At 42.2% G+C, this 27,484-nt stretch overlaps 2 protein-coding genes across 3 annotated transcripts in view; one reads left to right on the top strand and one right to left on the bottom strand.

Moving 5' to 3' along the window:
• The window catches only part of whamm (WASP homolog associated with actin, golgi membranes and microtubules), a 162,896-nt gene that overhangs the window by 21,756 nt on the left and 113,656 nt on the right, over positions 1-27,484 (top strand). The window contains exons 11-13 of one of the 2 annotated variants that reach the window (XR_013962163.1): positions 947-1,089; positions 1,828-3,815; positions 4,134-5,030. Coding sequence is in view for 1 of the 2 variants with exons in the window: in XM_080729228.1 (XP_080585354.1) it covers positions 947-1,089; positions 1,828-1,980 (296 nt within the window). In the remaining variant the exon portion in view is untranslated. Of the gene's footprint in view, positions 1-946; positions 1,090-1,827; positions 3,869-4,133; positions 5,031-27,484 lie in introns of those variants that run through there. The other variant, XM_080729228.1, reaches the window with a different exon arrangement.
• The window catches only part of homer2 (homer scaffold protein 2), a gene marked incomplete at its 3' end in the record, with an annotated part of 32,311 nt that continues 16,401 nt past the window's right edge, over positions 11,575-27,484 (bottom strand). The window contains exons 4-8 of the mRNA XM_080729451.1: positions 26,763-26,902; positions 24,992-25,148; positions 22,388-22,498; positions 15,135-15,215; positions 11,575-11,763 (exon numbers count right to left, since the gene is read on the bottom strand). Of these exons, the coding sequence (XP_080585577.1) occupies positions 11,575-11,763; positions 15,135-15,215; positions 22,388-22,498; positions 24,992-25,148; positions 26,763-26,902 (678 nt within the window). The remainder of the gene's footprint in view (positions 11,764-15,134; positions 15,216-22,387; positions 22,499-24,991; positions 25,149-26,762; positions 26,903-27,484) is intronic.

The following is a 27,484-nucleotide window of genomic DNA, read 5'->3' as shown; positions in this document are numbered from 1 at the left end:
GAAGCGGTTTAAGGTGCATACATTAATGATGGCATTACAACAGCATAATTGGCACATCGAAATGAAAAGGAGTCTATTGTCCATTTCTCAGTGAGGTTGTTACATTACACTGAATAATGACAATGTTAAATATTACAGTAAACTTTCCAAAAAAATGTTGGGTGGAAACCTTGTATGTCCAAAACCTATTTTCTTTTTTGTCAGGCTCCCCACACACATTTAGGTTTTATCCCTTATCAAAAACCTGGGGGGAGGCGGGGGGTAAGGTTCCATTCAATTCATTCCCTATAGAAGTCACGTGTTTTGATAATGGAAGCTTCCCTTAAAGCTTTCCTTAAGGGTGGATTTAAGGGAAGAGGTTTTCACAAGGCAAGCTGTAGGTAGGCGATCAGCCTGGAGCAGCCAAGCTGCCGGGAGAAGCCTTGATGAGACAAAGGGGCAGGGTCCCCACTTGTAGTCTGCTTCAGAGCCTCTGGTCTGCAGTGACACTGCCCACTTCACACAAAGCATTGTGGGGAAAGTATTCTTTTTTGAATAGGTTTTGATAAGGTTCTGATAAGGTTTTGATAAGGTATATCCCTTAACTATGTGAACGCACCGTTATTATTTGAATGATTTAAAAGTAGTGAAAATAACTGATCTACAAGCTCACAGCGCCTCGCATTGCAAGGCGTTGTGTGCTTGTAGATATGCTATTTTCACTACCTGTTTTGTGCGCAACCCTTTTGTATGATGAAGTAGGGCTTTCATTTACACCAAAACATACCCATTTGAAACTTGGAGATACAAGGTTTCTGCCTGACAGTGACGAAAGGTAGAATAGTCAAAACATAATATAATAAGAGTCATGTTCATCAGTGCATGGCGTATGGTGGTCTGTTCTTTGAAGTGAATAAGGATCAGCGTCTCTCTCTCTCTCTCTCTCTCTCTCTCATATATTGTCCAGGCACTATGGATGAAGTGCTGGCCTCTTTGCAGCGCGGTAAGATCCATCTTCGTAAGGTCCCAGCCCCCGGGACAGCGCCCTCTGGAGGGGACGTACGGAACAACCTGATGTCTGCCATCCGACAAGGGGTCACCCTGAAGAAGGTGAGACATGCGGCACTAGGGAGTGAAGTGAATACGGTGGACAACATGTTTACTAAACATGGTTTCATCTGGATTTGTTGGAAGAGTTTTTGGTCGACTTTTTGGTCATCCAAGTAGCGAAGGGCCACCAACTGAATCTATTAAAGGAGTAGTTCACCCCCAAAATGACCGGATGCATTTGGGTCTCCATCCGGAATCAATGGCGGTAAATTTACTATAATCAATTCTTTGTCTTAGGAATGCGTCAAATATTTTTTTTTAATTGAACTCAAGCCTCCATGTGTAATGAGTAATCGATATAGAAAAAAAGTAATTTTGGGGGTGAACTACTCCTTTAATAGTGCAGAGAATGTTAGAGAGGCAGGGGCTGAAATTTCCAAAGGGCCTTTTGGTGGAAATATCAAAAATAGCAGACCTATTTAGGAAATACTGTAGGTCTGCTATTTTCGGTGCTTGATACCACACTGATCATGAAGTCAATACTGAAGATATGGTGTAACAGGCATGGATTTCTACGGTAAAATTCTTTCAACATAAGATGCTGCATTCAAGTTCAGGAGAGTTCGGACAAGGCAATGCTGAATGCTGCCTTCACGTATGGCATGGAAAGAGGGCCATTTGCTTCTTTCACCATAGTAAAAACTGCATTCATGGTCTGGAGGAGAGGGCACTTTTTACAGATGGATAAAGGGGCAGGGGCTCAAGCCCCCTTTGATGTCTATGTGTTTGCACGTGCAGGTAGTGGCAGGACGTCCAGAAGTCCTGGACAGTGCAGACAACGAGCTGGAGCGGAGCATCAAGGCCGCCATGCAGAGGATGAAGAAGGTGGCAGCCGACTCCGACGAGGACAGAGAGGACGATGAGACACCCTCTGGAGAGTGGGACAGTTGATGACACACACGCACACACACACACACACACACACACACACACACACACACACACACACACACACACACACACACACACACAAACACAAACACACAGTTCCCCTAATATCAGTTCATCTGATTAAATTACTGTAGGTCAGGGGTCTTCAACAGGGGGTCCTCAGAGTTACAACAGAGGTGCCGCCAAATCTTTATGTGATAGGATAATTTCTTTTCTGCCTTTATTGATAGGTGTGTACAGTAGGCTGACAGGAAACGGGGAGAGAGATGGGGGGGTGACACGCAGCAAAGGTCGTCAGGATCGGGACTCAAACCCGCGCCGCTGCAGGGGCTGGATTACCAGCCTAGGTGCCTGGACCACTACCCTGTGGCCCAGGCCCGGATAATTGTTTTAAATGAACAACTTGAACCCTCACATCCCTATTCTGAGGAGAACTTTAGCCAAAAATAGCTGATCTACAAGCTCTCAACGCCTCGCGCTGCGAGGCGTTAAGAGCTTGTAGATCGGCTATTTTCGGCAAATAGGTTTGGTGTAGAGGTAAAAAGAGCAGACCAAGTACAGAGCAAAAGGTCAAGTTTACTTAGTATCGACAATTTAAGTAGTTAAATGTCTGAAAAAAGACATTAACACAAATCCAACATGGACTGATGACAGTGCTGTCAAACAATTCTGTGAATCTATCTATGACAATGAAATCGATGAAAAAACACAATTGTATACAATATGTAGTGGGGGTCCCTGCTGTATCTCCCTTTGAGTTAAGGGGTCCTTGGCCTGAAAACGTTGAAGACCCCTGAATTAGGTTATTGTCCCTGTGGTATCAAAATGTAACACACATCTAAAACAGAGGAATGATGCACTGTAATATAAATCGGCGATTCCCAACCTTCACTTTTACTTTATTTGTTTATTTTGACGGAACAGAACATTATTAACATATTATTGTTTATTTAAAAGCTTGATAACTGATAAATATGCACTTAAAGTCACACTTATGTTAGTTACATTGATCAAACGCATTGATTGATTATTAAAATAAACCTAAACGCATTCGGCTGCCGTGTTAAGTGGTCAGATGGGTGGGCCGCAAACGCTTTCGAGATTTTAATTTCGAGTGACCGCTGATCCTGACAATTTTGGGAACCGCTGATGTAAAATGATGAATTGATCAGAACTTTGTGTAGACTAGAGACTGAGAGGCTTTAGTGACTTTCAGTAAAGTCACACAACACATCAAGCACAGGGTTCCCACGGTCATGAAATTCCTGGAAATATTTTGAAATGAGAAAAATCTTTTTCCAGTACTGGAAAAGGTTTGGAATTGATCAAGGGTCCAGGAAGGTCCTGGAAAAATGTTGCCTGGCGTTGCCAGCCTCTATCACACACTTCGTTTTGGGAAGAGAGTCTGGGATTTCAGGAAGAGCTTTCATTTCTGGGGGGCGGGCTAAAGCCTAGTGACGCGAGCCCCAAACCACGTGCCCCAAGCATACAACCCTGATTGGCCAACCCTTGAAGCTGGTTGAGGAAATAGAATCTCAATGGATCGGTTCCAGACCGTACTACAACACCACTACCGCCAGGGGGTGTTGTTGTGTTCGGTCTGGTTTATTAACCAGGCAAGGAAAAATTGGCTAAGTCGGACCCAAATCTGCAGGTGGCTGTTTTTATTTATTTTACACTGACAGATTTGTCTTGTTTCCAGGCTAACTAATCTGAGCAGTTGATATTAAAGGTATTATTGTGTAGTAGTATTCATTACAATCTACATGTTTACACTGTTTTATTGAAGGGTTATTTGTGTTTTTGAATTCTGGAGGTGGAAATGTCTTAAAGGAGTAGTTCACCCCCAAAATGACTTTTTTTCTATTGATTACTCAGGCCATGGAGAGTAGAGTTCAATAATATTTTTTGGTTTTTGTCACATTCCTAAGACAAAAATGTGATAACAATAAATTTACCCCCATTGATTCCGGATGGTGACCCGTTTCGAAACGGGTCACCATCCGGAATCAATGGGGGTAAATTTACTTGAATCAAAATTTTGTCTTAGGAATGTGACAAAAACCAAAAAATATTATTGAACTCTACTCTCCATGGCCTGAGTAATCAACAGGAAAAAAAAAGTCATTTTGGGGGTGAACTACTCCTTTAAGGGGCAATTCTTATGTAATTTCTCCTTGTATAGTACTGTATGATGCCATAACACAGTGGTTCTCAACCTGTGGGTCGGGACCCCCAGGGGGGGGTCCTCAAATTATTTTGAGGGTCCCCAGATGATTAACTTAATGTGCAACATTGTTTTCTCACTCACAGTAAACAAAACCAACATACAGTTTAAGTGTATAGAGGGTATATATACACATTTCTCAAGTGACCATTTGAGGACTTTTTAATACCTCTAAAATGTCATTTTTTTATTATTATTATTTTGGGGATCGTGGCCTGAAAAGGTTGAGAACCATGCCATAACAGTTGATTATTTAATAACAGAATATTTTTGCCCTTCATAAACCACTTCGGTAAACTCTAGCATCGCAATGGATTAATATGCGTTTCTTTCCCGTTACCATTTTCTGTGCTTCTTTAAATCTCCAACAAACATTGAACCTGCAACACATCACTTATTTACTTGGGACATTTCTAACGGATGGATGGTTAACAATTAGGATTACTATGATGCACTGATCCTTTTATTTTATTTTATCTCTTTTCCTGATACGATTACAGTATAAAATCAGATTATGCTGAAGTGCCTTGACAATTCTGATTTCTTTTCAGATGTCATCCACAATTAAAATGTTTGCAGATACAGTAACTTTAGTTCTGTCGTACTTTATTCATAACTGCATTTTTTTGTGCATTTAAATGCAGTTAACTATGTCAAAGAGGGAGGGTCAATGACGTGACTTCCATATGGTTTAGTTAATTTAGAATAGACACATTTTGGTTAGGTTTAGGCATAGTTTTACTGAGGTTTGGGTTAGGTTTAGGCATAGTTTTACTGTGGTTTGGGTTACGTTTAGGCATAGTTTTACTGAGGTTAGGGTTAGGTTTAGGTTTGGGCATAGTATTTTTCACCAGGTTAACATCACCAGATTCTGACTAATGGGATGTAGGAACAATGAGATTTCGGACCAATGCCATGGCACCAAAACATTTTAAATTATCAATAAAATACCATATCAACTAGTTGGGCATGAGCGTACATTAGAACTATTAATAGTCATTGAAATAAATGGATCACCAAAGCTCTGAATATGATACACACCCCAGGGGGGACTGCACATAAGTCTGACATCTCATTACTCTGACGGGCGTGTATCAAAACAACGGCCAGTTCGGCCAGTGGAGAAGCCCCTCTCGTTTCGCTTGCCTCTGATTGGCCTAAGCCCGTGGCGGCACCTGGGTGGGGACGCTGTCAAGTTATCTTGAGTATGACAGTAGTTCGGGTTTATGTTAAAGTAAAGGCGAATTCGAATAAGCTTTAAGGAAATGCTGAGTATGAACGTTAATTCACATGTTATGGTTTCCTTAATTGTTTCCTACAGCCCATGTTTTACAAATGTATTACATTTTTGGCTGTTGTAAATAAACAGTTATGTCTGCATTTTCTAAGTTATGTCTGTATTTTCTAGTAGTGAACAAAACAAGACAGTATATTTTTATCTTTTCAAAGTGTGTTGTGAGCCGTTTTCACTAATTCTAATTTCTCTTTTGTACCATAACCATGCCAACCCATTAAAAAAACACACAGCACAGAAGATAAATAAAATGAGAGGCCTTTCACAGTATGTGTCAAGTTTATTTTGAGCACAGCACAAAAGTGTCAAGTGCAGCCGAGGCTTTAACAGTTGTTTTGTATATATATGCGTGTGTGTTAAGAGGGGCGTCTCCACTGGCCGAACTGCGCCGCTGTTTTTGAGCCTCTGACGGTGGTTAGGGTTAGGGTTAGGCATAGTTTTACTGAGGTTAGGGTTAAGGTTAGAGTTAGGTACCGTCAGACTAATGGGACGTCGGAACAATGACATGATGGCACCAAAGTCAGTATCACAGAATACTGACACTAGGATACTGACTTCAGACTAGGATATTGACCAGGACACTGACTAGGATATTGTTGACCAGGATACTGACAATATAGCTCTTTAGCCATAGGTCATACAATCAAAATTATTTTCCCCGTGGATTCCTTGGATTATTACCGTGTGCAAACTCCCCAAATAAACCACGCCCATTTCCACCTCACAAGTTTTCCACCATATTGCATTTCTTTTTTTTTTTTTTTCAAATTTGCTGGCCCACATTAACCTACCTGGCCTGGCGGAGACTTTCTAGAGTCTAATAAGCAGATTATAATGCATTAAGTATGTTTATAATGCATTATAGACATGGGATGCGTAGCAAGTGTTACCACAGGGGTATTTAAGGAAAGAAATTCTACTTCTGATGATGCACAGCCCACACATGACTCATAATGCAATATAATATGCTTTATCATCATCCTCGCTGTGACATATCCATCATGCAGCAAGAGGTTAATGTGTGATTGTGTTCATGCAGCTCTGACTGCTCTGTACAATAATGACTGCTCATCAGTAACATCTTGTTTCCAGACCCCCTGTTGTTTAATTGCAAATCTGTTGGCAGCCACGTCCTGTTTCCAGCCCCTTACATCAGGGGCGTCGCACCAAATTCTGGGCCCTGGGTACAAGGATTCACTAGATAGATAGATACCTTTATTATCCCAAGGGGGAAATTTAGTAAATTTAGTTCACTGTGGGGCCCCCCATGAATGTTCTTCATTTGGGGTGGGAGGTTAACCCATTTAGACTGGGAACACATTATTATGCATTCTTTTGTGCTTTAACTATAGAAAAATAGCAGATATACAAGTTCACAGCGTGGCTGCGAGCTTGTAGATAGGCTATTTTTGAAAAATGGTGAAAAGTCTTTGAATATTTCAAATCTATCTAAGGTTTTTTGAAAAAAATATTTCCATGTCAGTGGTAGCCTGGTTCAGACCCTGAATCGCTAGCCACACCCCTTTAAAATTTGAATAATGGAATGAAACGAAATGTCAATTCAGGCTGAAGGACCCCCCTAACCCTAACCCACAGAAGCAAAATTTGAGTAGCAAATGTTCGCTTAAAAGATACATACAGTATTCAAAGATTTGCACACATTTTCATGAGCTCGCAGCGTGGCACTCGGTGCCGCGCTTTGAGCTTGTATATCTGCTATTTCTCAATAGCTAAAGTATAAAATGATTAAGGCCCCTCCAGCTTGGGCCCTAGTAACTCAGTCCCACTTTTCCCCCCCTTGTGATGCCCCTGCCTTACATCTAATTGCATATCCGCTAACTGTGTGCGTGCATGCGTGCAGTGGAGCACAGTAACTAAGTACAATTTACTTGAGTACTGTACTTAACTTTTTTTTTTTTTTTTTTTTTAAGTTCATGACTTTCACTCTGCTACATCCCAAAAACTAATATTTTACTTTTGACTCCACTAGATCTTTTTGGAAGAAAATAGAAAATACCATTTTGAGAAATTTCTATACAGCAATGCATTGATATTAATAAAAATAAATGTACTTTGTCATTTTGTACTATCGATTATGTGAGTACTTGCTCAAGTATATACCGCCACTGTGTGCATGTGTACTGGCCGTATTCAGGTGAAATGATGCACCTTAACGTGAGGCTATGTGAAAGCATGCCATAGACTCTGGGCAAGCCCCCCATCACCCTGTGAGTCACTGTCAACATGAGATTCCGGCAGCCACTATTACCATGGTAACAGGAAAGTCTCAGTGGTGGTGGCCCATAGTGCCATCTTCTGTGTGTGTGTGTGTGTGTGTGTGTGTGTGTGTGTGTGTGTGTGTGGGGGGGGGGGGGGTGTGTGTGTGTGTGTGTAACACAAACAGCAGCATTCATTCTCTCTTAATGTTTCACCATTTCGCCCACTCATCACACAACCAGCCTCTTGCCCATAGAGGTGTAGAGAGAGAGAGAGAGAGAGGGGGGGAACAATGAACGGTGGATGGAACAAGAGATGTAAAATTAGCTCTGCGCAGACGATAGTTATAGAGGAAGACCATATCTCTCTTAATCAGTAGTTCTCAAACATTTGCATGTCAATGACCCCCAAATTAAAGTATTTGCCCATTGGGCCCTATCTGAAAATATATTGTGCTGTATTGTACCTATATGAAAGAAATAGCCGTTCTACAAACTCACAATGGCCTTGTGAGCTCTATACAGTAAGTATAAAACAGGTTGAGAGTGCCGCGCTGTGAGCTTGTAGATCTGCTATTTTTGAAAAATCGTGAATTTTTGCAAATCTTTGAATATAATATTTTAAAGCAAACATTTGTAACTCAAATTTTTATTCTGGGGGGTCCCTGGAACTAAATATTTTGAGATAGGGGTCCGTGGCCAAATACATATCATTTTGGAGGTATTCAGAGAAATCTGCTATTTTTCAATAGTTAAAGCACAACATAATGCGTAATAATGCGTTCCCAGTCTAAATGGGTTAAACCCCCTCCCCCAATGAAGAACATTCATGGGGGGCCCCCGCAGTGAATCCTTGTACTTAGGGCCCAGAATTTGGTGCGACACCCCTGGATGTAAATGTTTGTCCAATAATGCTCCTTTAAGCTCATCAGAATGAATTCCACCCTGGATCATTATAAAAACCCATCCAGTTTATCTGTGAAAGTGTGAACGTTCCAGAGACCACAACAATGTCCCCCCCACCCTCCCCTTGCAACCTGATTGACTGGGGATGACTGATTCTGGCTTAATTAAATATCACTTATTAGGGAGGCAGGGTGAGACATGAGTATCCCACTGTCAATCACATTTTTCCACACCACTATTTACAACAATAAAGGGAGTTAGTGGGATTAAGTTGCCTAGGCAACAGCGATATCCACCGCATGTTGTGGGGGACTGGTCTGACTGCACACAGGCTTCTCCTCAAACATATTATCTCCCTCCCTTCAGAGGTAGCATTAGGATTAAACCCTGCCAAGTTTACACCACTTATTGGTGCATTTCTTCGGAGTAGATTCGTTCAGTTCAGAGTGTCTTTTGGTGGCTTATTTTAAGTTGTTAGGAGGCGGTTGTGGAGTTGTGAGCGATCAGTTCCATCCGCCTCACCTATGATCTTGGCTTACAAAGCCTCTGGTCCAGCAGCTACAGCTGAGTACAAGTTGTTAAATGTATTACATTTATTAGTGTTTCTTTTCCTCTGCAACCAACATTGCTGTGCTGTAGTAGCAGTGCAGCATGAAGTTCACCACTTGTAGACCTCATTCAATTCCATGTCTTAACCACAGGGGTCATCAACGTGTCCGTACACGGACAAATGTCTCTGTGGCAAATTCTATATTTAGTTTTTAAACATTATAATGTTAATTTGATCACAAGAACTAATTACGGAATGTCAGGTCTCCAGGTTGTCTTCAGAATATGTATGACGCTGATTTACTACAACACTATGGCACATTATTATCGGACCTGGTCATTCAGGGCTGTCGCTTTACTGTATGTGCTAGTTTTCTATGACTTTGGCAAAAATGGAATTTCGACAAAAGTCCATCATAAGAAGCCAACCTCGCGATGACCCCTGCTTATAACCACCTACACTGCAGTATAACCTTAACTTCTATTCATAGTATAACTTGGACCGCTGCTGTGAGCTTGTAGATCGACTCCCCCCCCCCCCCCAGAATAGGGATGCTGGGGTTCCGGTGGGTTAAAAGAGGTGACTGAAAGGAGGACACAGACACTGCATTGTAATTAAACTATATTTTAACAATTCTGTTCTATAATACAATATTGTTGAACAGGATTCACATGAGTGGATAAGACGCGTTTGTTTGACAGGAAAGTTTGTACGTTATTGTTTATCAGTTCAGAGGACTTATTAGGAACAGTACAAAAGGGCAATAATCATACGTTCCATGGTAGACAACACCATCTTGTGAAAACAAGATTCAGTGAAAGAAAATGTACTCTTAATAACAGGATAGCGATTGCCCACAAATATTCCACAACACATCCCTTTGATTTCTGTGAAACTACTATACAGTATTTCAGAACAGCATATTGCTGTATTCTAAAACGGTAGACATCTTTAAAAAAAGAGGAAAACAATATGACAAGTCAAAATAATCCATTATTAAAACATCTAAAGCAAAGAAAGTTGGTGCGTACAGTATACTGTGCAATGCATTTGTTAAGAGACTAACTGCAGGCTGACATATTGTACCGATTAGACTCTGGAAATAACCATTGAAAATAGGCACCAAAATAAGTAAATGTGTCAAATAAAAAAGGAAAATCTAAATATCACAAGGTTTTATTCAAAGCCCATGCCATCTGAACCAATGAAGTACACTTTCAAATTATTCACCAATATAGCAGCAACAAGTTCCCTCACCGAAAATAACCACCACCATAATAAACGCTAGCGTGTGGGAAGCAGATCCACAAGTCTGAAGGTGTGAAGACACATCCTTCCTTTATTCCACACAAAGGATGAAAACGGCCACCACACATGCACAAACCTTTTGAACACTGCACTCATTGTAAATGTTACCTTCATTTTCGGATGAATATATATATATTCTTTATTCCCCCTGTGAGTAGGCTACAGGCCTCTACTGAAGGGGAGCGTGCCTCCTTTTCCCCCTCCTTTTAAATTAAAATCTCGAGGACTGCGGTATTCAAAAAACGCCAAGACGCTTGTGAAATTAATTTGCTCCAATCTTCGGTAGCACTGCAGTTTTGGAGCCAACGACATGTTCTGTCCTTCCATGTTTCTTGCGCTCTTCTCAAAAGGAGCGTAAGTTCCTCTCTTTTCACCTTCATTTATGTTTAAATACTGAATCGTATATCGTCATATTCTCACAAAAATATAAAAGTTATTATGGTGATGGTCATCACTTGGCCGACTCTCCTAGCCAGGTGTGAGTGAACTCACCTCTAGGCACTTAAGTGTCACGGCCATTTGTGCATATTATTTCATAAATACGAACCGCCTTCAAACACACCTGAGATTGACTGTGGCAAAAGTATGGGCCTGCTTCAAAAAGACTAGCATCTTTAAAATTTCTGAGTTTGACAGAAGAATTCAGATCAGTTATTACTTTAGTGTTTGAACTTAGCAGGTTCTTCGTGTTAGCCCTTTTTTAATCCCACTTCGTCATGCTGCAATGTCAGATTCTCACTGTAGAACTGCTGCAACCAATCGGAAAAAGACAGAATCTTATTAACCCACCACCAGTGTTTAACGCCGTTCACCCTTCCCACAGAAACATAACAACATAAATAACCCGTGAGCGCCCCAGAAAGCCAACAACACACAGGAGTCGTTGGGTGGAGCATTCTGGTATTCCCTTCAGGCTCATCCCCCCCTTTGTTGCTCTTGCTCTCAAAAATACCTTTCCCCATCACATGGTAGTGTTAGTAAGTACAGTACAGTGTTTCTCTGTGGGGGAGCGGGTGCCTCATATGCCTACATCGTACCCCCCTGAAGCCCCTGAGGTCACAAAGTAATTACACATCACGTCTGACCCTCTCTCTCAGTTATCCATGCCCAGCTTGGAGAGCCCCTGCCTGAACTCATGCAGCTCGTCTATCTTTCCATCCAGGATATCCATGAACTTCTTCAGCTCTCCCTTCATGTTGCCCTGCTTCTGCTGATTGTCGGCGATGTCCGTCTGAAGACCCCCTATCCTCTCCTCCAGGTCCTTGTTCTTCAGCTCCGCAGCCTGCACAGAAGAGGAGGAGAAAGCAATTAAATGTGATCCCTGTTGTCTCGATTATAGCAGAACTGCAATGGGCAGGAAATATAGGGCAGGTCAGACATAAAAAAAAACAAGTTACATTGTAGTTTACAAAAAAATGTCTGCCCAAATAACATTCAATCGAAGATTATGAATGATAAAGACTACACACGAGGGCAAATAAAATACACAGTAAACACACAGAATAAAGCCGGGGGACAAATTCAAGGAAAACCCTGAACCGAGTGGAGAGACATAGTAAATGCATTTGCTTCCATATGTATGTGGTAAAGTAACCAGTAAGACGCCTAAGGGCGCCATGTCTTGGCCATCTGGCCAGTGATGTATATCGGACCAGTTACCCATATATGGAGACACCTGATACCCATATATAGAGATCCATGTACTGTATATGGAGATATGCTGTGAGAGCCCAAACATGCTTACTCAGTTATTCGTTATGTGAAAGTCCTATGACGTCTATGACATCTGACATCATACATACAATCCCTTTTATGCCCATATATGGAGATCCCTGTCTGTAGAACCAGCCACAAAGATATGGGCTGTCTTGGCCATCTGTCTTGGCCATTATTATGTTAGTGTGGTATGCGGCCAATGAGGCCTCCAAATATGGGCATTCCCATATGAAGTCCTGTTAGATATGGGCTTAATATTGATGACATCAGGGATCTCCATATAAGGGCATAAAAGGGATTCTGTTAGTGTGGTTCCCCTGACATCTCAGTGATGTTAGAGGGTGATGTCAGAGCGTTACACAGAAACGTGACACAGAGACGTGATGTGATCGTATTCATACTAAATTATCATCCTATCATGTTCAGTGGCATGTATACATATGCTGCGCAGGCCCAGTTAACCTTAACTTTGGATCAAGATGGTAAGAGAAAGAGCTCTGTGATGGTTCATTACTGGGACTATGGATGACAGGAAGTTTCCGCCATGCCGTGACTAACGTGACATTTGCATTTCGATCGAAGGGAGAGACATCAGTAAATGGAGGTTGCGGTCGAAAGCTCACATTCGTTAACCGCGATGCTCGTGCGTTACTGCGAAAAACTGACAAGCAACTCTTCCCAAGTTGACTGAGAATGTCAATGCTGGACACGATCAGTGAGAGCAGTCCCTCAACAACAACAACAACAGTACACAGAGGAAGATACTATTGTACTTTATTTTACATTACAAAGAGTGTTTTTTACACCATTGATCTCTCAAATAACAACTGAGAGTTAGGTGGTTTAAACACTAGGCACTGGTCTGCATAGAAAAATAATACCAAGAGAATGGCACAGGCTTGAATGCTTGACCCTAACAGTGAGGGTGTCCAGTGGCTAAGTTATGCTGTTGGGGCATTTTCGTTTAGAGGGAACTAGGGTCATTTGCAGATGACTCAAGCGATCACCTTTATCCTATGATGAAACATTTCTACCCTGACAAGAGCCATCTCTTCCAGGATGACAATGCCCCCACCCACAGGGCAGTAGGGGACACTGAATGCTTTCTTTGATGAGCATTGCAATGATGTGACTCATATGCTATGCCTTCACAGTCACCACATCCCAACCCATTTGGACACCTATGGCAGTGTTTCCCAACCTTTTTTCTGATAGGGCACACCTTTCATAGCCAAAAGATCCCATGGCACACCTTGATATACAACTGGTGAAGCACGTCACTGAGTGCAGTGCAAGTTTCATTGCAGTGCAGTGACAGTTATGTTCATGCCCAACACCCACGTTGTGTAATTGCGCCTATCTGTGCACCCAGCGGAGGTGTTCAGGCTAATTGTTGTGCATTGCTCTTAGGGGGAGTGAAAAAAAGTAAGAAGATGATTAGGAAGACCAGCTAAACCTTGACTAAAGCCAGCCGCCATATTTCATTGCTATTGCCACCAAGGCACTTGCGATAAGCACTTTAGACCAAGCACAATAGATTCATCTAAATAGAGCCCTTTGTGTGTTTCTTTTAATTTGTTACCCGTTTGTATATATTTATAGTACACACACGTCCTTCAGACTGCCTGGCAACTCTAGTGACACGTTCATTCCAAAGATACCACTGAGGGGAGGGGTTAAAATAGGAACTCCAAATGGGTGTTGTGGCAAATGGCAATGTGATGGTGTTCTCCAGCTGACTCCTAGAACCTGATCCCTCTGTGGGGTGTCTTCTTTAAATAGAGGCAAGCAAGCACCGAGGTACAACACACATACCTGAAAGAAATCCTTTGCCAAGAGACGCTCAGTGCATGCTTTTGATTAGGTGCACATTTATAAATGGGTTACCAAATTAATCTCAGTGACTGACTGACTACTTTAAATTGTTGGCAGGTGAATATTTACGGTTGTATTTCAGCCATTAATTTCTACCTCTAAGGCAGACGGCTGCATGGAGCCTTGTCGACAGAAAGAGGTATTTGAGCTATGCCATTGTTGGATCTATTCCACTCCCCAATATAGCCTGTTTGCCAGATAAGTTTCTGCTTCAGCCATTTCTGTTGTGATTGTCCTTTATGCAGTTGGCTGAGGCAGAAGCAAACCTGGCGACCTGGCTTAGTTAGATAAAAGAGCTTCAGGCATGCCGATGTTTGTTTTAGTATCGTACAGCTTGCATGATGAAATTCAGTCAGAAACAAAGGCACCACAATTAGTCATGTCAGAGTCATCAGTAGCTGCCGGCACTTCAGGTTTCACAAAGATTTCACAAAATGTTATAGCTGGGTGGGAGTTGAGGAATGTAGGACTTATAGTAATCCTACCCTGGACAAGCAGCACATCAGCATGCACATGGATTTGAAACATGAAATCTTATACGTCTATGTCTTTCAAGCAAGCTGCCCTCATTAATACAGTATGCCCTTGGAAAACTCACAAACGGCATCAACTTTTCTGTAATCAGGCAAGTTCATGCAAAATGAAAATAACGAGTACTTTCAAGTGCAGGAGAAAATAACCTTTTTAGCAATGGCTCGCTTGCGGTTACTCATACACAGTATAGGGCCATAATGGGTATGACAAACAATATGGCATACTGCAGGGCAGGCACAAGCGTGTGCGTGCGCGTGCCTGCCCGCAGTATGCCATATTGTTTGTCATACTGTCTCTGTGTGCGTTTGTGTGACATGTGACAGGGGTATGGTGTCTCCAGGCCTGGGACTGACTGAATGAAGGATGCAGCTCCCAGCCTTCTTTGCCTCTATCTCAAAAGCATAACTTGTGCCTCAGTGCTTGAGTGGGTGTTATGGCAATGTCATCTATGGTGCTTTATCCTCTGCTATACGAGTCAGTGGGGCTTACAGTATGTGTCTGTGGGTTTTAGCAGTGCTTTGACAGTACCTGCAGCTTCTCAGTGATGCTCTCACACTCGCTCACGAGCTGAGGAATTATCTCTGCTTGCTTCCTCAAGTTCTCCAGTTCCTGGTAAAGAAAAAACAGAACAACAACAATCTGGTTAACAAAAACCTACAATGCAGTACGATGCTGCACACGCTGTATCCAGATTCCACATAACAAGGTAATTAATTACATAATTAGAATGCGGAGAGAGACCAGTGTAGGGCCTCCAGAAACTAGGATAACGGGTAAACAATGAACCTACTGTAACATCTGTCTGTAACTAACGACATGCCATCTAAATAACATTCTGTTCATTGAAACCCTCAGATACCAAGTAAACAACAAACCTAGCATCTGTCTAAGCAATCTGGCTAACCATCGTCAAATAAAATGGAACGCCCTCTCTGTTTTGTTGCTTTTCATCTGACTTGCGTAGCATCAGAGTCTGTCTTGAGAGATTACTGTCTAAGTAACATACCATCTAAAGCAGCGGTTCTCAAAGTGGATTTCCGGGACTCTATAGGTTCATTTATGGGGGTCTAAATTGCAAGTCTGTAACCTTGACAGTGCACACAGTCAAAGGTAAGGGGAGACCTTCACATTTCAAAGTTTGAGAACCACTGATCTAAAGCATATTGTTTAGATGCTATCTAAACATTTTAAGATTTGTGGCAGAGAACAAACTATTTTTAAGAAATAAAGGGAATGAGAATGAGAAAGGGGACAAGGAGTAGTAGTACAGGGAGAGTGTGAAGTCTGAAGAGGTGAGTCTTCAGATTACGGCAGATTACATACAGTATAAACATGGATGCAATACAAATAACAGGGTTTAATTTTTCATCATGCTCAGACATCTTTATATTTCTGAATTGAAGAAATATAAAGAAAAGCACAGTCCAGTTTCATAGCTGCTCTTATTAAGCTACATAATAATTGGTTGACTCTTTGGGCTGGCCTGAAGCAGCTTGATTCCGTGAGCTCAGGGCTGGTCAGAGCCGAGGTCCAGAGACCATGTTGGTGAATGCTTAATAATTCATTATCACGTTACATGGATGAGCTCGCCATGTGCTTTTCTAGACAGTGTTGAGTCACTTTCCTCCCCGCCTCCAGCCTCTGTAGGCTGCAGCACTGCGTGGCCAAACAGCGAGCACACACTCTGTACAATCCTTGGTGAGCAGGGGTGTCACAAGGGGGGGGAAGTGGGATTGAGTTACTAGGGCCCAAGGTGGAGGGGCCTGGAATTATTTTATACTTTAACTGTTGAACAATAGCAGATATACAAGCTCACAGTGCAAGCTTGTAGATCTGCTATTTTTGAAAAGATCTTGAAAAAGTGTGCAAATCTTGATCTGAATATATGTATTTTTAAGTGAACATTTGTAACTCAAATTTTGCTTTTGGGGGGTCCCTGGAACTAAATATTTTGAGATGGGGGTCCGTGGCCAAATACATATCATTTTGGGGTTCCTTCACATGAAAAAGTTTGAGCACCACTGACATAGAAACATAGGTTTTTCAAAAAACCTTAGAAGGATTTGAAATATTAAAAGATTTTCCAGATTAAAAAAAGAAATAGCAGATCTACAAGAGTGCTACAAGCTTGTATATCTGCTATTTTTCAATAGTTAGAGAACAAGGGCTCCACAGTGAATCCCTGTACCCAGGGCCCAGAATTTGGTGTGACACCCCTGTTGGTGAGTATTACGAGTATCACCACCGATGGCTGGTAATGTGAAAGTGCTGCCAAATATAAGACTGGCTTGTCGCAATCTTTCACGCTGCTGGTCCCTAGCCTTGTTCACTCTGCTGGCCCCTAGCCTTGATCACTCAGCTGTAGTTCCTGTTCTGCAAGAAATGGAAGCACAATGGCAAGTTTCCAGGTGTCACTATTCAACCACGATTTGAATTGCTACCAAACTGAAGAGAGGCCATGACAAACTGTCCTACTATACACCTTCCGAAAATGTGTAAAGGTTTCAATTCAGTAAGTTGTTCTATGCAGTGATGTAAAGCAATGGTTCTCAACCTTTTCAGGACGTGACCCCCCGAAATATTTCATCTTAAAATATGAGTTAATATTTTTATGATGTCATTGTGAGAATGCCAATCAAATTAATTGACTGTACTTAGACTACTTACTGTACTGGTCAGCTGTTGTTGGGGAGCGAGGGGCAGATTACACTGTGACAAGAGTTTCAGACTATTTCAGACCGTTTTCAGAGAGACCACATGACCTACTGTATCATACTATTATACTGTAATTTTGGGGCGTGTCAGCGGGCCTTTAACTAAAGAATGTGAGTATTTTTTCCACCACTGGTTCTATGGCCCAGGGTGAAAATGACCTCTCTACTTTTGTCACTTAAGGTAGATAGACTGCACTGACAGAAAGAAGCACACGCAGCACACACATACAGACCAAGGTGGTACTTTATGTGTGGCAAGAATTATGGAGAATGAAATTATGTGGCATTTTTTATGTAAATACATTGGACATGTTTCAATGTTTTGTATACTCAAGAGTATGCAAGCAACATTTATAATCAAATTCTACTGATTTAAAAGCACTATTACACTGTAGATAGACGACAGACTGCCTGCCTTGAATATGCCATCTGCTGTCCCCAGTTGCACTCTGGAAAGAAAGCAACACAGGTATCTGTACCAGCCCGGCATGGCATCATTTTATGCTTGGGTGCATAAAATGGCCTTGACACATTAAACGCAAATTAAAGGCACTATTTGGATAAATTAATATGTAAAGTGAATAAATCTACAAAATATAATCTGCACAGAGTCACAAATTGTGTACCCAATCAACTAGTTTGTCAAAAATGTGTGCCAAAATGTTGTCTATGTTAGAAGTGCCAAAATGTTGTCTATGTCAGAAGTGCGTGCGCACGCACGCACGCACGCACGCACTCTCACTAGTACGAGTTCTGTACCATGAAAGTTACTTCGCAGAAAGAAAAATGACAGCCAATATAAATTCTAGGGTTTAGCTGAGTAAGTGAAGACCAAATCCATAAAGAGCACTAGATACCACAACAATACCATGGCTTTCTATTGGGGTCTAATCACCTCCTGGGGGAGAGGAGAGGGTTTGAGTGGGGAAAGGAGTGTGAGAGAGGTTCACTGCTGCAATGAAGACTAGAAAGGAGTGTGAGAGAGGTTCACTGCTGCAATGAAGACTAGAAATAGGTAAGATAAAGCAACGCCTCTAAATTGAGGATATAAAGGTGCTGAGGGGTGGACAGGAGTGAAATCCTGAAAAAATATGCACAAATCAATGTGTAGGCTAAAGAGACGGAGAGTGAACCCAAAAAGAAAATACAACTTTTAAGTCAGATCTATCTCTGGTAAGAGACTCTAGATAATGAAGTTGCACTTTGTGAGTTTGTGTCAATCTAAGAACAAAAAGCCTGGTCCTCATATTTAACTGTAGCTCTGATCTTAACATCACTATAGTTCACTTCAGTGTCTGTCAGCACCAAGGGTGGCACTAACCACTCCCACCATTTATTTTATCATCATGATTTGGAAGTTTCTACAAAGGCTAAAATGTCATTTAGATAGCACGTTATGTAGACTGATGCCAGGTCATTGTTGACATGGCATCCTATAGTGTGTATTCATGGGTTGCATTTGTAGTCCTAAACGGCCATGTTGAGGACCAACACAGGTGTTTCAATGTGTCTGATTAGCATAGAACTAATGTTCTATGCTAATCAGAACACCTGTGTTGGTCCTCAACATGGCTGGTGTAGGACTACAAAATGCACCCATGAATAGTTTCAATGTACATGTCACGGTTTGTTAGAGAAACAGGACGGTCGAGAAACGGAGCACTCGTTGTGCCGCACGGGGCGGAGCAAGCGGTCGCCACAACAACGTCCTCCAGGCGGAGCCGCTCGATTGTCCACGACATTGCAAGCGCCGCGAAGGCCAGCGGACCTTGGTCCTGCTCTTCGCCCCCGAGCGCCGCAGGCGCGAGTGGCCGCGAAGAGCGGGAGTTACGAAGCCGTGGTGAATGCAATCGTTATATTTATGCCCAGGCCGTAAGGCCTGGGCAAGCCCACGATAAACGCTCATAGTAAGCTAATGGCTAAGCTAATGGCTAAGCTAATGGCTAAACACCGCCCAGCTAGGCTAGTAAATAAAGAAAGAGAGTCGCAAACGAGTGACGTCAGCGCCTGCACTAGTGAATGGCTGTCTATGGGCTGTCGTCGCCATCTGGTGGTGATTAGTGTGTGGTGAACGACAAAACAAGCGCTCTTACTCTTACCGTCCTGAGTTACCCAAACATACTGTAACATACATATTATTGATTAATTATTTGGTTATTCTACTGTTGGACTGATGATAGGTTCTTGGTTTACCTACGATTCTAGATCAGGGGTCTTCAACGTTTTCAGGCCAAGGACCCCTTAGTTGAGAGAGAGATGAAGCAGGGACCCCCACAACCTGTCCATAGATCCCATATTGTTTCATTGTTTGACAGCACAATCATCAGTGGATTTTGATTGAAGATTTGGAGGACCCCCTGTAGTAACTCTGACGACCCCCTAGGCCTAGGGGTCCAGGACCCACTGTTGAAGACCGTACAATCCTAGATTACCATTTCTAAACATTTGATGTATGGAACAAAATATGAAATATGAAAATGTTTGAGAACAGCTGTGTTATATTGCACCTTTTGTGAAATAATAGAGGCACTATTTATATAGCTTCACACTTCATGATGGCCTGCCAACCTGATGGTGTGAGTGCTTTATCGAGTGTTGTTTTTAATCCTGGTTTGGTAACTATGCTGTGTGGTGGTTTCCTCATTTATTTTACAACTCACCGTTTGCATTCTGTCAAGCTCTGTCATGTGCATCTTGGGTTTGTACAGTATGGTCATTTACATCTCCTGGTGTTTCATCTTTCAAATGACCTGATTGGTTTATGTGTCAACTGTCAAGTAAGTGGTGGAAAAAGTACTCCATTTATTTACTTAAAGGAGTAGTTCACCCCCAAAATGATGTTTTTTCTATTGATTAATCGGGGGCAGACCTCCATTCAGAAACACCCCCACTTAGAAACATCCCCATTCAGAAATACCCCCACTGAGGTTAGGGTTAGGGTTAGGTTTAGGTGACACCTCCATTTAGAATAATGGAGGTCAATCTTCTGAATGGCAACCTGATTAATCACACCATGGAAATTGAGTTCAATAATATATTTTTGTATTCGTCACATTCACACAAAAAAAAAGATTATAGTAAATTTACCCCCTTGATTCTGGATGGGGACCCAAATGCATGGCCCTGGATGGGGACCCAATAAGGCCCTGGATGGGGTTGGGGACCCAAATGCATTTGAGTCAGAATCAATGGGGGTAAATTTAGGGTCAAGGGTCAAGTACATTTACACATTTTCAAAAGGACAAAATGTATATCGGGTTGAAGTGGTTAATGTATGTTTTGTAATAATTAGCTAAATCTACAAAGTAACTAGTAACACAAGTTTTCAAATAAATGTAGTGGAGTAAAAGTACAATATTTGGATCCGAGATGTAGTGGAGTAGAAGTAAAAGTATTGGAAATTGGAAATACTCAAGTGAAGTACAAATACCTCAGAATTGCACTTAAAGTTGTACCATGTAACTTTTTTTATAAAACAAATCTTAAAATTGTCCTAACTGTTAAATCGCTAAAGTTTTAGAACACCCACTCCGTTATTTTCAGCTTCTGAAGCCTTCTCTTTATATGTTTTCTTCTTAGCAGTGACAGGGGCGGGATTTCGCGCCAAAATGACGTAATCTGCATCATCTGTATACGTTGTGTATACGTTGCCCAATCACATCGCCGATCATGCACACATGGTACACTACCGGCCAATCACAGCTTATCTGCTCTGGTCTCCAGGAAGCGCCTCCGCTTGGCTACAGTGTTTACCATGGTGAAGGATTTTAACCTCTTAATCCACAAATCCTGGCCAGAAAATTACGTTCTACCATGCGTTCTACCCCTCCACGTATTACTATCGGTCGCGGTGGTTTGCGGCGCCGCTACGGTGGTCCGCGGCGGTGGTCCGCGACGACTCCGGCCGAAAAACGGCCGAAAAAAGCAATACCGCTACTGACCACTAGTTGAGCAACTTACACAGTATAGCTTTAAGTACAGTACTTAAGTAAATGTACTTAGTTACTTTACGCCACTGGTCAAGTGACTTCTGATGTCAACAGATGCAATGCATCATGTCAGTTTGTATAAGGAGGGTGTCTCTCTATTTCAATGGTTCTCAAAGTGGATTCCAGGGACTCTATGGGTTCCTTTATGAGGGTCTAAATTGACCCATACAAGTCTGTAACTCTGACAATGTACAAATGGAACCAAATGAACCCTACACGGTCAGAGTTAAGGGAAGACCTTGTAGTTTGAAAGTTTGAAAAAGACTGCTCTATTTCACTTTAGTCTGATGAAGAGCCCAAGCTCAAAATGTCACAGCACTTAGTGGGGGCAATAATATTGTTTGAAATGGAGCCCAACAGCGTGTGAGTGATTTCTATTATTATCTTTTCCCCCCTTTAGTATATTTTTTTCTGCTCAGCATCTTCCCAAGTTGGGGGTTTTTAGCTATTTTTGGCTAAAGTTCTCCTTGGAATAGGGATGCGAAGGTTCAAGTTGTTCATTTAAAAAAAGAAAATCGTATCACACAAGGATTTGGCGGCCCCCCTGTAGTAACTCTGGGGTCCCGGACCCCCTGTTGAAGACCCCTGCTGTAGACCCTATTGATGCAACAAGTGCAATATGAGGTGTGAAAAGAAAAACCTTGCATGCAATAAATGTGCTGGCTTGCTTTGTTTCGTTGAAGGGTCATGCAGTCACATTAGAGAACCAGAAGCAGTGTTTTTCTGAGCACAGGTCTCTGCCAAGCCAGGCGTCCTGCTGGTGGCGCTATAATACAGTAGGCCAATGTGAAAAGGGTGGCATGTCTTCTTCGCCAATCTTGGGCTTTTCACAGCAATCAGACTATGCATGCATGATTTGAAATGTTTTTCTAAAGTCTACCTGCCGGTGGCGCTATAACAGGCCAATGTGAAAAGGGTGACTAGTCTGTACCGATGGCAATGCCAGACTGGATTTGTTCCGCTACAGACGGCCCTCAAATGGGATGAAATTGGATTCTATTTGCATATGGCTCATTGCATTCCTCAGGCGCTGAGGCAGGTAAACAGATTACACACAATGGATCACTTCAGGTCTTACCTGCTCTTTGTCCTGTAGCTCGGCCTCCATCTCCTGCACTCGTAGGGTCAACTGAGCATTTCTCTCTTTCTCCTGACTGGCTTCATTACACTGAACTTCTAGCTCTGCTATCTGGAGAGAGAGAAGAGAAAGAAGAAGGTCATGAAGGCAAGGACACCAGGGGTCATCGTCAACATGTCCGCACACTGACAAATGTGTCCGTGGGCAAGACTTGGTTTTGTCCGTGGCAAATTCTAGATTTTATTTTTTACACACCATTATAACTTGCCCAATTACTGGTTGAATGTCAGTCTCCAGGTTTTCATCAGAATATGTATGACACTGGTTTACTACGACAATATAAGGCACATTAGGAGTCCACTGGTACTAGTGGTTCTAAAATGTTTTATTTGCAAGGACCCCCACTGACAGTGTACAAATGTACATTTGTACACTCTCAGTGTTACACGCCTGTTATGGTCATTCAGGGCTATCTCTTTACGTGTTTCTAGTAATATTATTGTCTTTTCATTTTGTATGTCCGTGGCAAACATTGCATTTTGACAAAAATGTCCATCACATGCCTGCATGACGGCCACTTTTGTATTGCACAGTTCAACAGCAATGGAATTCAATTAAATGTGCCTTACAGAAAACATCAAGCAAAAGAAACATCACAAAAGGACATTTAATTAATTCAGCAGAAATAAAGAAAGAAGTTACTGGAAATAAATATTCAGGACAAAAAAAAAACTAAATGAGCAAAATTTTAATAATAAAATAAAGAGTAAAATTACAGTGCAGAAGAATTAGTAAAGAAGTCTCAATAAAAGGCAGCGGCAAACAAACAGGAAGGTTTTTTAGCAGACCTACAGTTTTCAAGGAGTTTGTTCCAGATTTGTGGTGTGATGAAGATAAAATGTATGTACATTTTCATGCAATCTGATATCATCAGGTGGATATTCACTCTGTGATAAACTGAGATAGTGCTTATCTGTAGGATGCGTGTTAAAAAAACAAAAAAGGAAGAAAGAGCTGTATTGTTTCACCAATAGGCCAGTATCTGCATCACCAGCCCACATTGATTATGATGATTCTATTTATAGTGGATCAACGTACGTGGCCCTGGGCGGCTGATAACTAAAGTACTTTCTACTGTTCTGAGGAGGAGCATTACTGATGTGGGTTAGCGAGGTCTTCAAAAGAGCACCATAATAAATAGTTAATAGCCATCGTTAGTCATGGATCCCACTGTAAATATTTCAAAGCAGAGATTTCATTAAATTAGCTGTTATGTGCTGTAGACTGTAAACAAACAACACCCATGATGGCCGAGGCTTCCTGGCAGAGTTCTACAGCAGTGGTTCTCAAAGTGGGGTCCAGGGACCCCCAGGGGTCTTTGAGGGGGTTCCAGAGGGTTCCAGGGGGTCCTCTGCAAAATTAGTTAATGTAGCATCAAGATGAGTTTAAATACTTATCACTATATAGGCTACATAACTACTGGAAAATAGTTATGTAACATCACAAATCTTGTGTGGGGGTCCCTGGCACGGGGGCTCCACTTCATTTTGTGTTCCTTTTTGCAAAATCTAATGATGGTGTTTGTGAAGCATCTTTTAGCAGGCGAGGGCATTGGGCCTGTGAGTGTGCGTTGTGCATTCATTCATTTCCCTGAGGGGTTCAGAGGAATTGCGACCTAAGGCCGCAGTTTAGTATGTGAAACGGCACAGTTTACAGTTTACAGTTTAGGCATTTAGCAGACGCTTTTAATCCAAAGCGACTTACAATAAGCAGATACAACATCGCAATAATAAACAAGATAATAGGTCAGTACATTAACAGCAATATAACAATGTAAATGGATATCTATCTAGAGAAAAACACAATATAATCAAGTTCTAAAGAAACCTAACAAACAAATGCTTCATGTATGGTCATTGATTTTACTGTAGTGCTAAGGGTTTAGGTGGAGTCTGAAAAGGTGAGTTTTCAGTCCACGGCGAAAGGTAGCGAGTGAGTCCGTTGTTCTAAGTGCGACAGGGACACAGGGCACATGCTGACTCCGGATGCCTGGACGTGTACACTTTTTTACGGTCTATGGGTTTGCCGCTCTGACATCACTGTGATGTCAGGGGAACCACTCTAACAGAATGGATGGGCCAATCCATATATGGCAAAGACAGATGGCCAAGAAAGCCCATATCTGTGTGGCTGGTTCTACAGACAGGGAACTCCATGTATGGGCATAAAAGGGTATGATGTCAGATGTCATAGACTTCATAGGACTTTCACATAACGAATAACTGAGAAAGCATGTTTGGACTCTCACAGCATATCTCCATATACAGTACATGGATCTCCATATATGGGTAACTGGTCCGATATACATCACTGGCCAGATAAGGGCGAGGTTGCTTGTTGCTCTGAGGGGTCTTACTAGTAATAATACCACGTCAAATTTATATAGCGCTTTTCTTGTGGTTACCAGACCTGAAGGAGCAGGAAAGGGCGTGGCGTTGGAGGAGGTCAGAGAGCTAGTGGGTGGTGGTAGGTGGGTGGTGGTGGTGGTAGGTGGGTGGTGTACGTTCAGTACTTTGAAATTTATTCCGTGTTTGACTCTTTTACCTTTTCCCTGAGTGTGTCACTCTCCTCCTTGCAGGCGCTGAGTTGTTTCTTCCAGCTCTCTACGTTGGCGGAGGACTCCTGCAGAGCATCCACCAGCCTGGCGTTATTCTCTCTTAAAGTCTGGAGTTCTGTCTCCCACTTCTTTGCATTGGTGTTGCTGATTGATCAAAAGGGAGGGGGGAAGGGGTCCAACAGGTGAAGGAAAAGATTATTCTACAGGACACTGTTACACATGGCTACAAAACCATAACAAATGTAAGTATTTATTTAGGTGACATGTGCATTGAAATTTGAAACGTTTTCTTTTTTACTGTGGAAAACAAATTCCACAGTGTGAATCTAATGCACGGCAAACACTGACATGCGGCACTGTGACACTGTAGAACACTGCGTCACTGCAAAACAATTTCCAGAGGTTGGGATGTTTATTTAGTTTGCACTGCTGTTCCCTTCTATACGTGGATTTGTGTGAATGTGCTCTTTGCTGTCAAATGCAGACAGACTTGCACTACAGCATTCTAGAGCAGCAGGGGCAGACCTTGCTGGTGCTGCGTTGGCACACTTCCACCACCACTAGATTCCAACGCCCTGGAAGCTCAAAACAAGTCCAGAAAACACAATGAGCTGCTGGACATGACCCATGCTGCATTACAATGCCACGGCACGACTGGTCTTCAACCAGCCAAAATTCTCACATGTGTCTCCCCCCTTCTCCGCTCGCTCCACTGGCTCCCGGTTGTGGCCCGCACAGAATACAAAACACTAATGCTGGCCTTCAAAGCAGTCAATGGTATAGCTCCTCCATACCTCCAAAACCTGATCAACCCCTACAACCCCACCCGTTCACTGAGATCAGCCAACACAGGGATGCTGACAGAACCCTCGCTAAAAACCCCAGGACAAAAATCCACTCATCCTAGACAATTCGCCCTCCTGGCCCCCAAACTGTGGAATAAACTCCCAGTCGCACTCCCAAGAAGGACTGACTCACTCCCTAGCTTCCGCCGTGGCCTGAAAACTCACCTCTTCAGACTCCACCTAAGCCCATAGTATAGCACTTACCATAGCACTCGCCTACCCTCAATGACCATACATGAAAGCTAGATAGCAGTCTTATTTTTTTTCCCTTTTCTTTTTCTAGATTGATATTTCTATGCAATTGATGTATTGATGTTGATATATTACCTTGCTTATTGTATTGATGTATTACCTTGCTTATTGTAAGTCGCTCTGGATTAAGAGTGTCTGCTAAATGCCTAAACTGTAAAATGTACACTGGAGGGACTGGCCAGTGTACTGACATTTAATGAAATCACTGTAATGCACTCCACCAATGGCACGCAAATTCTGAATGACTGTTGTGAGAGCAACGAATACACTGTCCAGTTCAGTGTACTGGTAGGAGAGGTAAATACTCGAGTATAAAAACAATGATAAGGGGGTCAATGTTTTCAGGCCAGGGACCCCCAAACGGGCTTACACTGCCATTTATAAACATACCATATTAACTGAGAACCAATGTCAATATTATCAATCTATCACTAACAATCTGTCAATTGCACAATTATCATGTATTCAAGATATTCAAAATAGACAGAATCATGATTTATTTAAAACATGAGACAGTTGGAAAATGTTTAAAAAATATATTAATAATGAATCATGATAAAAATATAAAAACTTTTCTTTCTTCCTAATCAAGCAACAATTTTGCGGACCCCCTGCAGTACCTCCGCGGACCCCCTGTTGAAGATCTCTGAACTAACCATACCTCTGTTCCACAGCGGTCTTGAGGCGATCGTTCTCGCTCTGCAGCTGTGCAGCCTCCGGACTGACATGGGAGATCTTCTCATCATCTGTGCCGTTGATGCTTGACGCCTGATTGGATGAAGGGGTTTCGCGGCCAGACTCCTCAAAAACGGAGGACAGGGAGAAAAGATTTTTTTATTTTTTTCCAGGTCATTTATGTTTAGGGATTCTCAATCTTTTTTAAATTTCAAGGACCTTCAAGAACTAGCTTCTTCAGAGGGACTGAGTTACTAGGGCCCAAGGTGGAGGGGGCTTAATTATTTTATACTTTAGCTCAGGGGTCTTCAACAGGGGGTCCGCGACCCCTAGGGGGTCCGCGGAGGTACTGCAGGGGGTCCGCGAAATTATTGCATAAAAAAAAAAAAAAAAAAAAAAGATTTCAAAAAATGTTTTTTTCTTTTACATTTATGTTAAAAAATAAATGATGATTCTATCCATTTTGAATAGCTTATTACTATGCAATTGACAGATTGTTGATATTATTGACATTGGTTCTCAGTTAATAAGTAGTATGTTAAGAAATGGTAGTGGTACGGCCCACCCTGCTCGCTGTAACTTGTACATGTTTAAAATAAAAAATATGTCGTAGCCCCGACCCCCCCACCCTACGAGGTGGTAGGGGGTCCCTGCTCCATCTCCCCATCAGTTTGGGGGTCCCTGGCCTGAAAACGTTGAAGACCCCTG

This window comes from Nannobrachium achirus, assembly GCF_963921795.1.
Source record: "Nannobrachium achirus genome assembly, chromosome: 7".
NCBI classification, from domain to species: domain Eukaryota; kingdom Metazoa; phylum Chordata; class Actinopteri; order Myctophiformes; family Myctophidae; genus Nannobrachium; species Nannobrachium achirus.
This window is presented reverse-complemented; position numbering and strand designations above follow the sequence as displayed.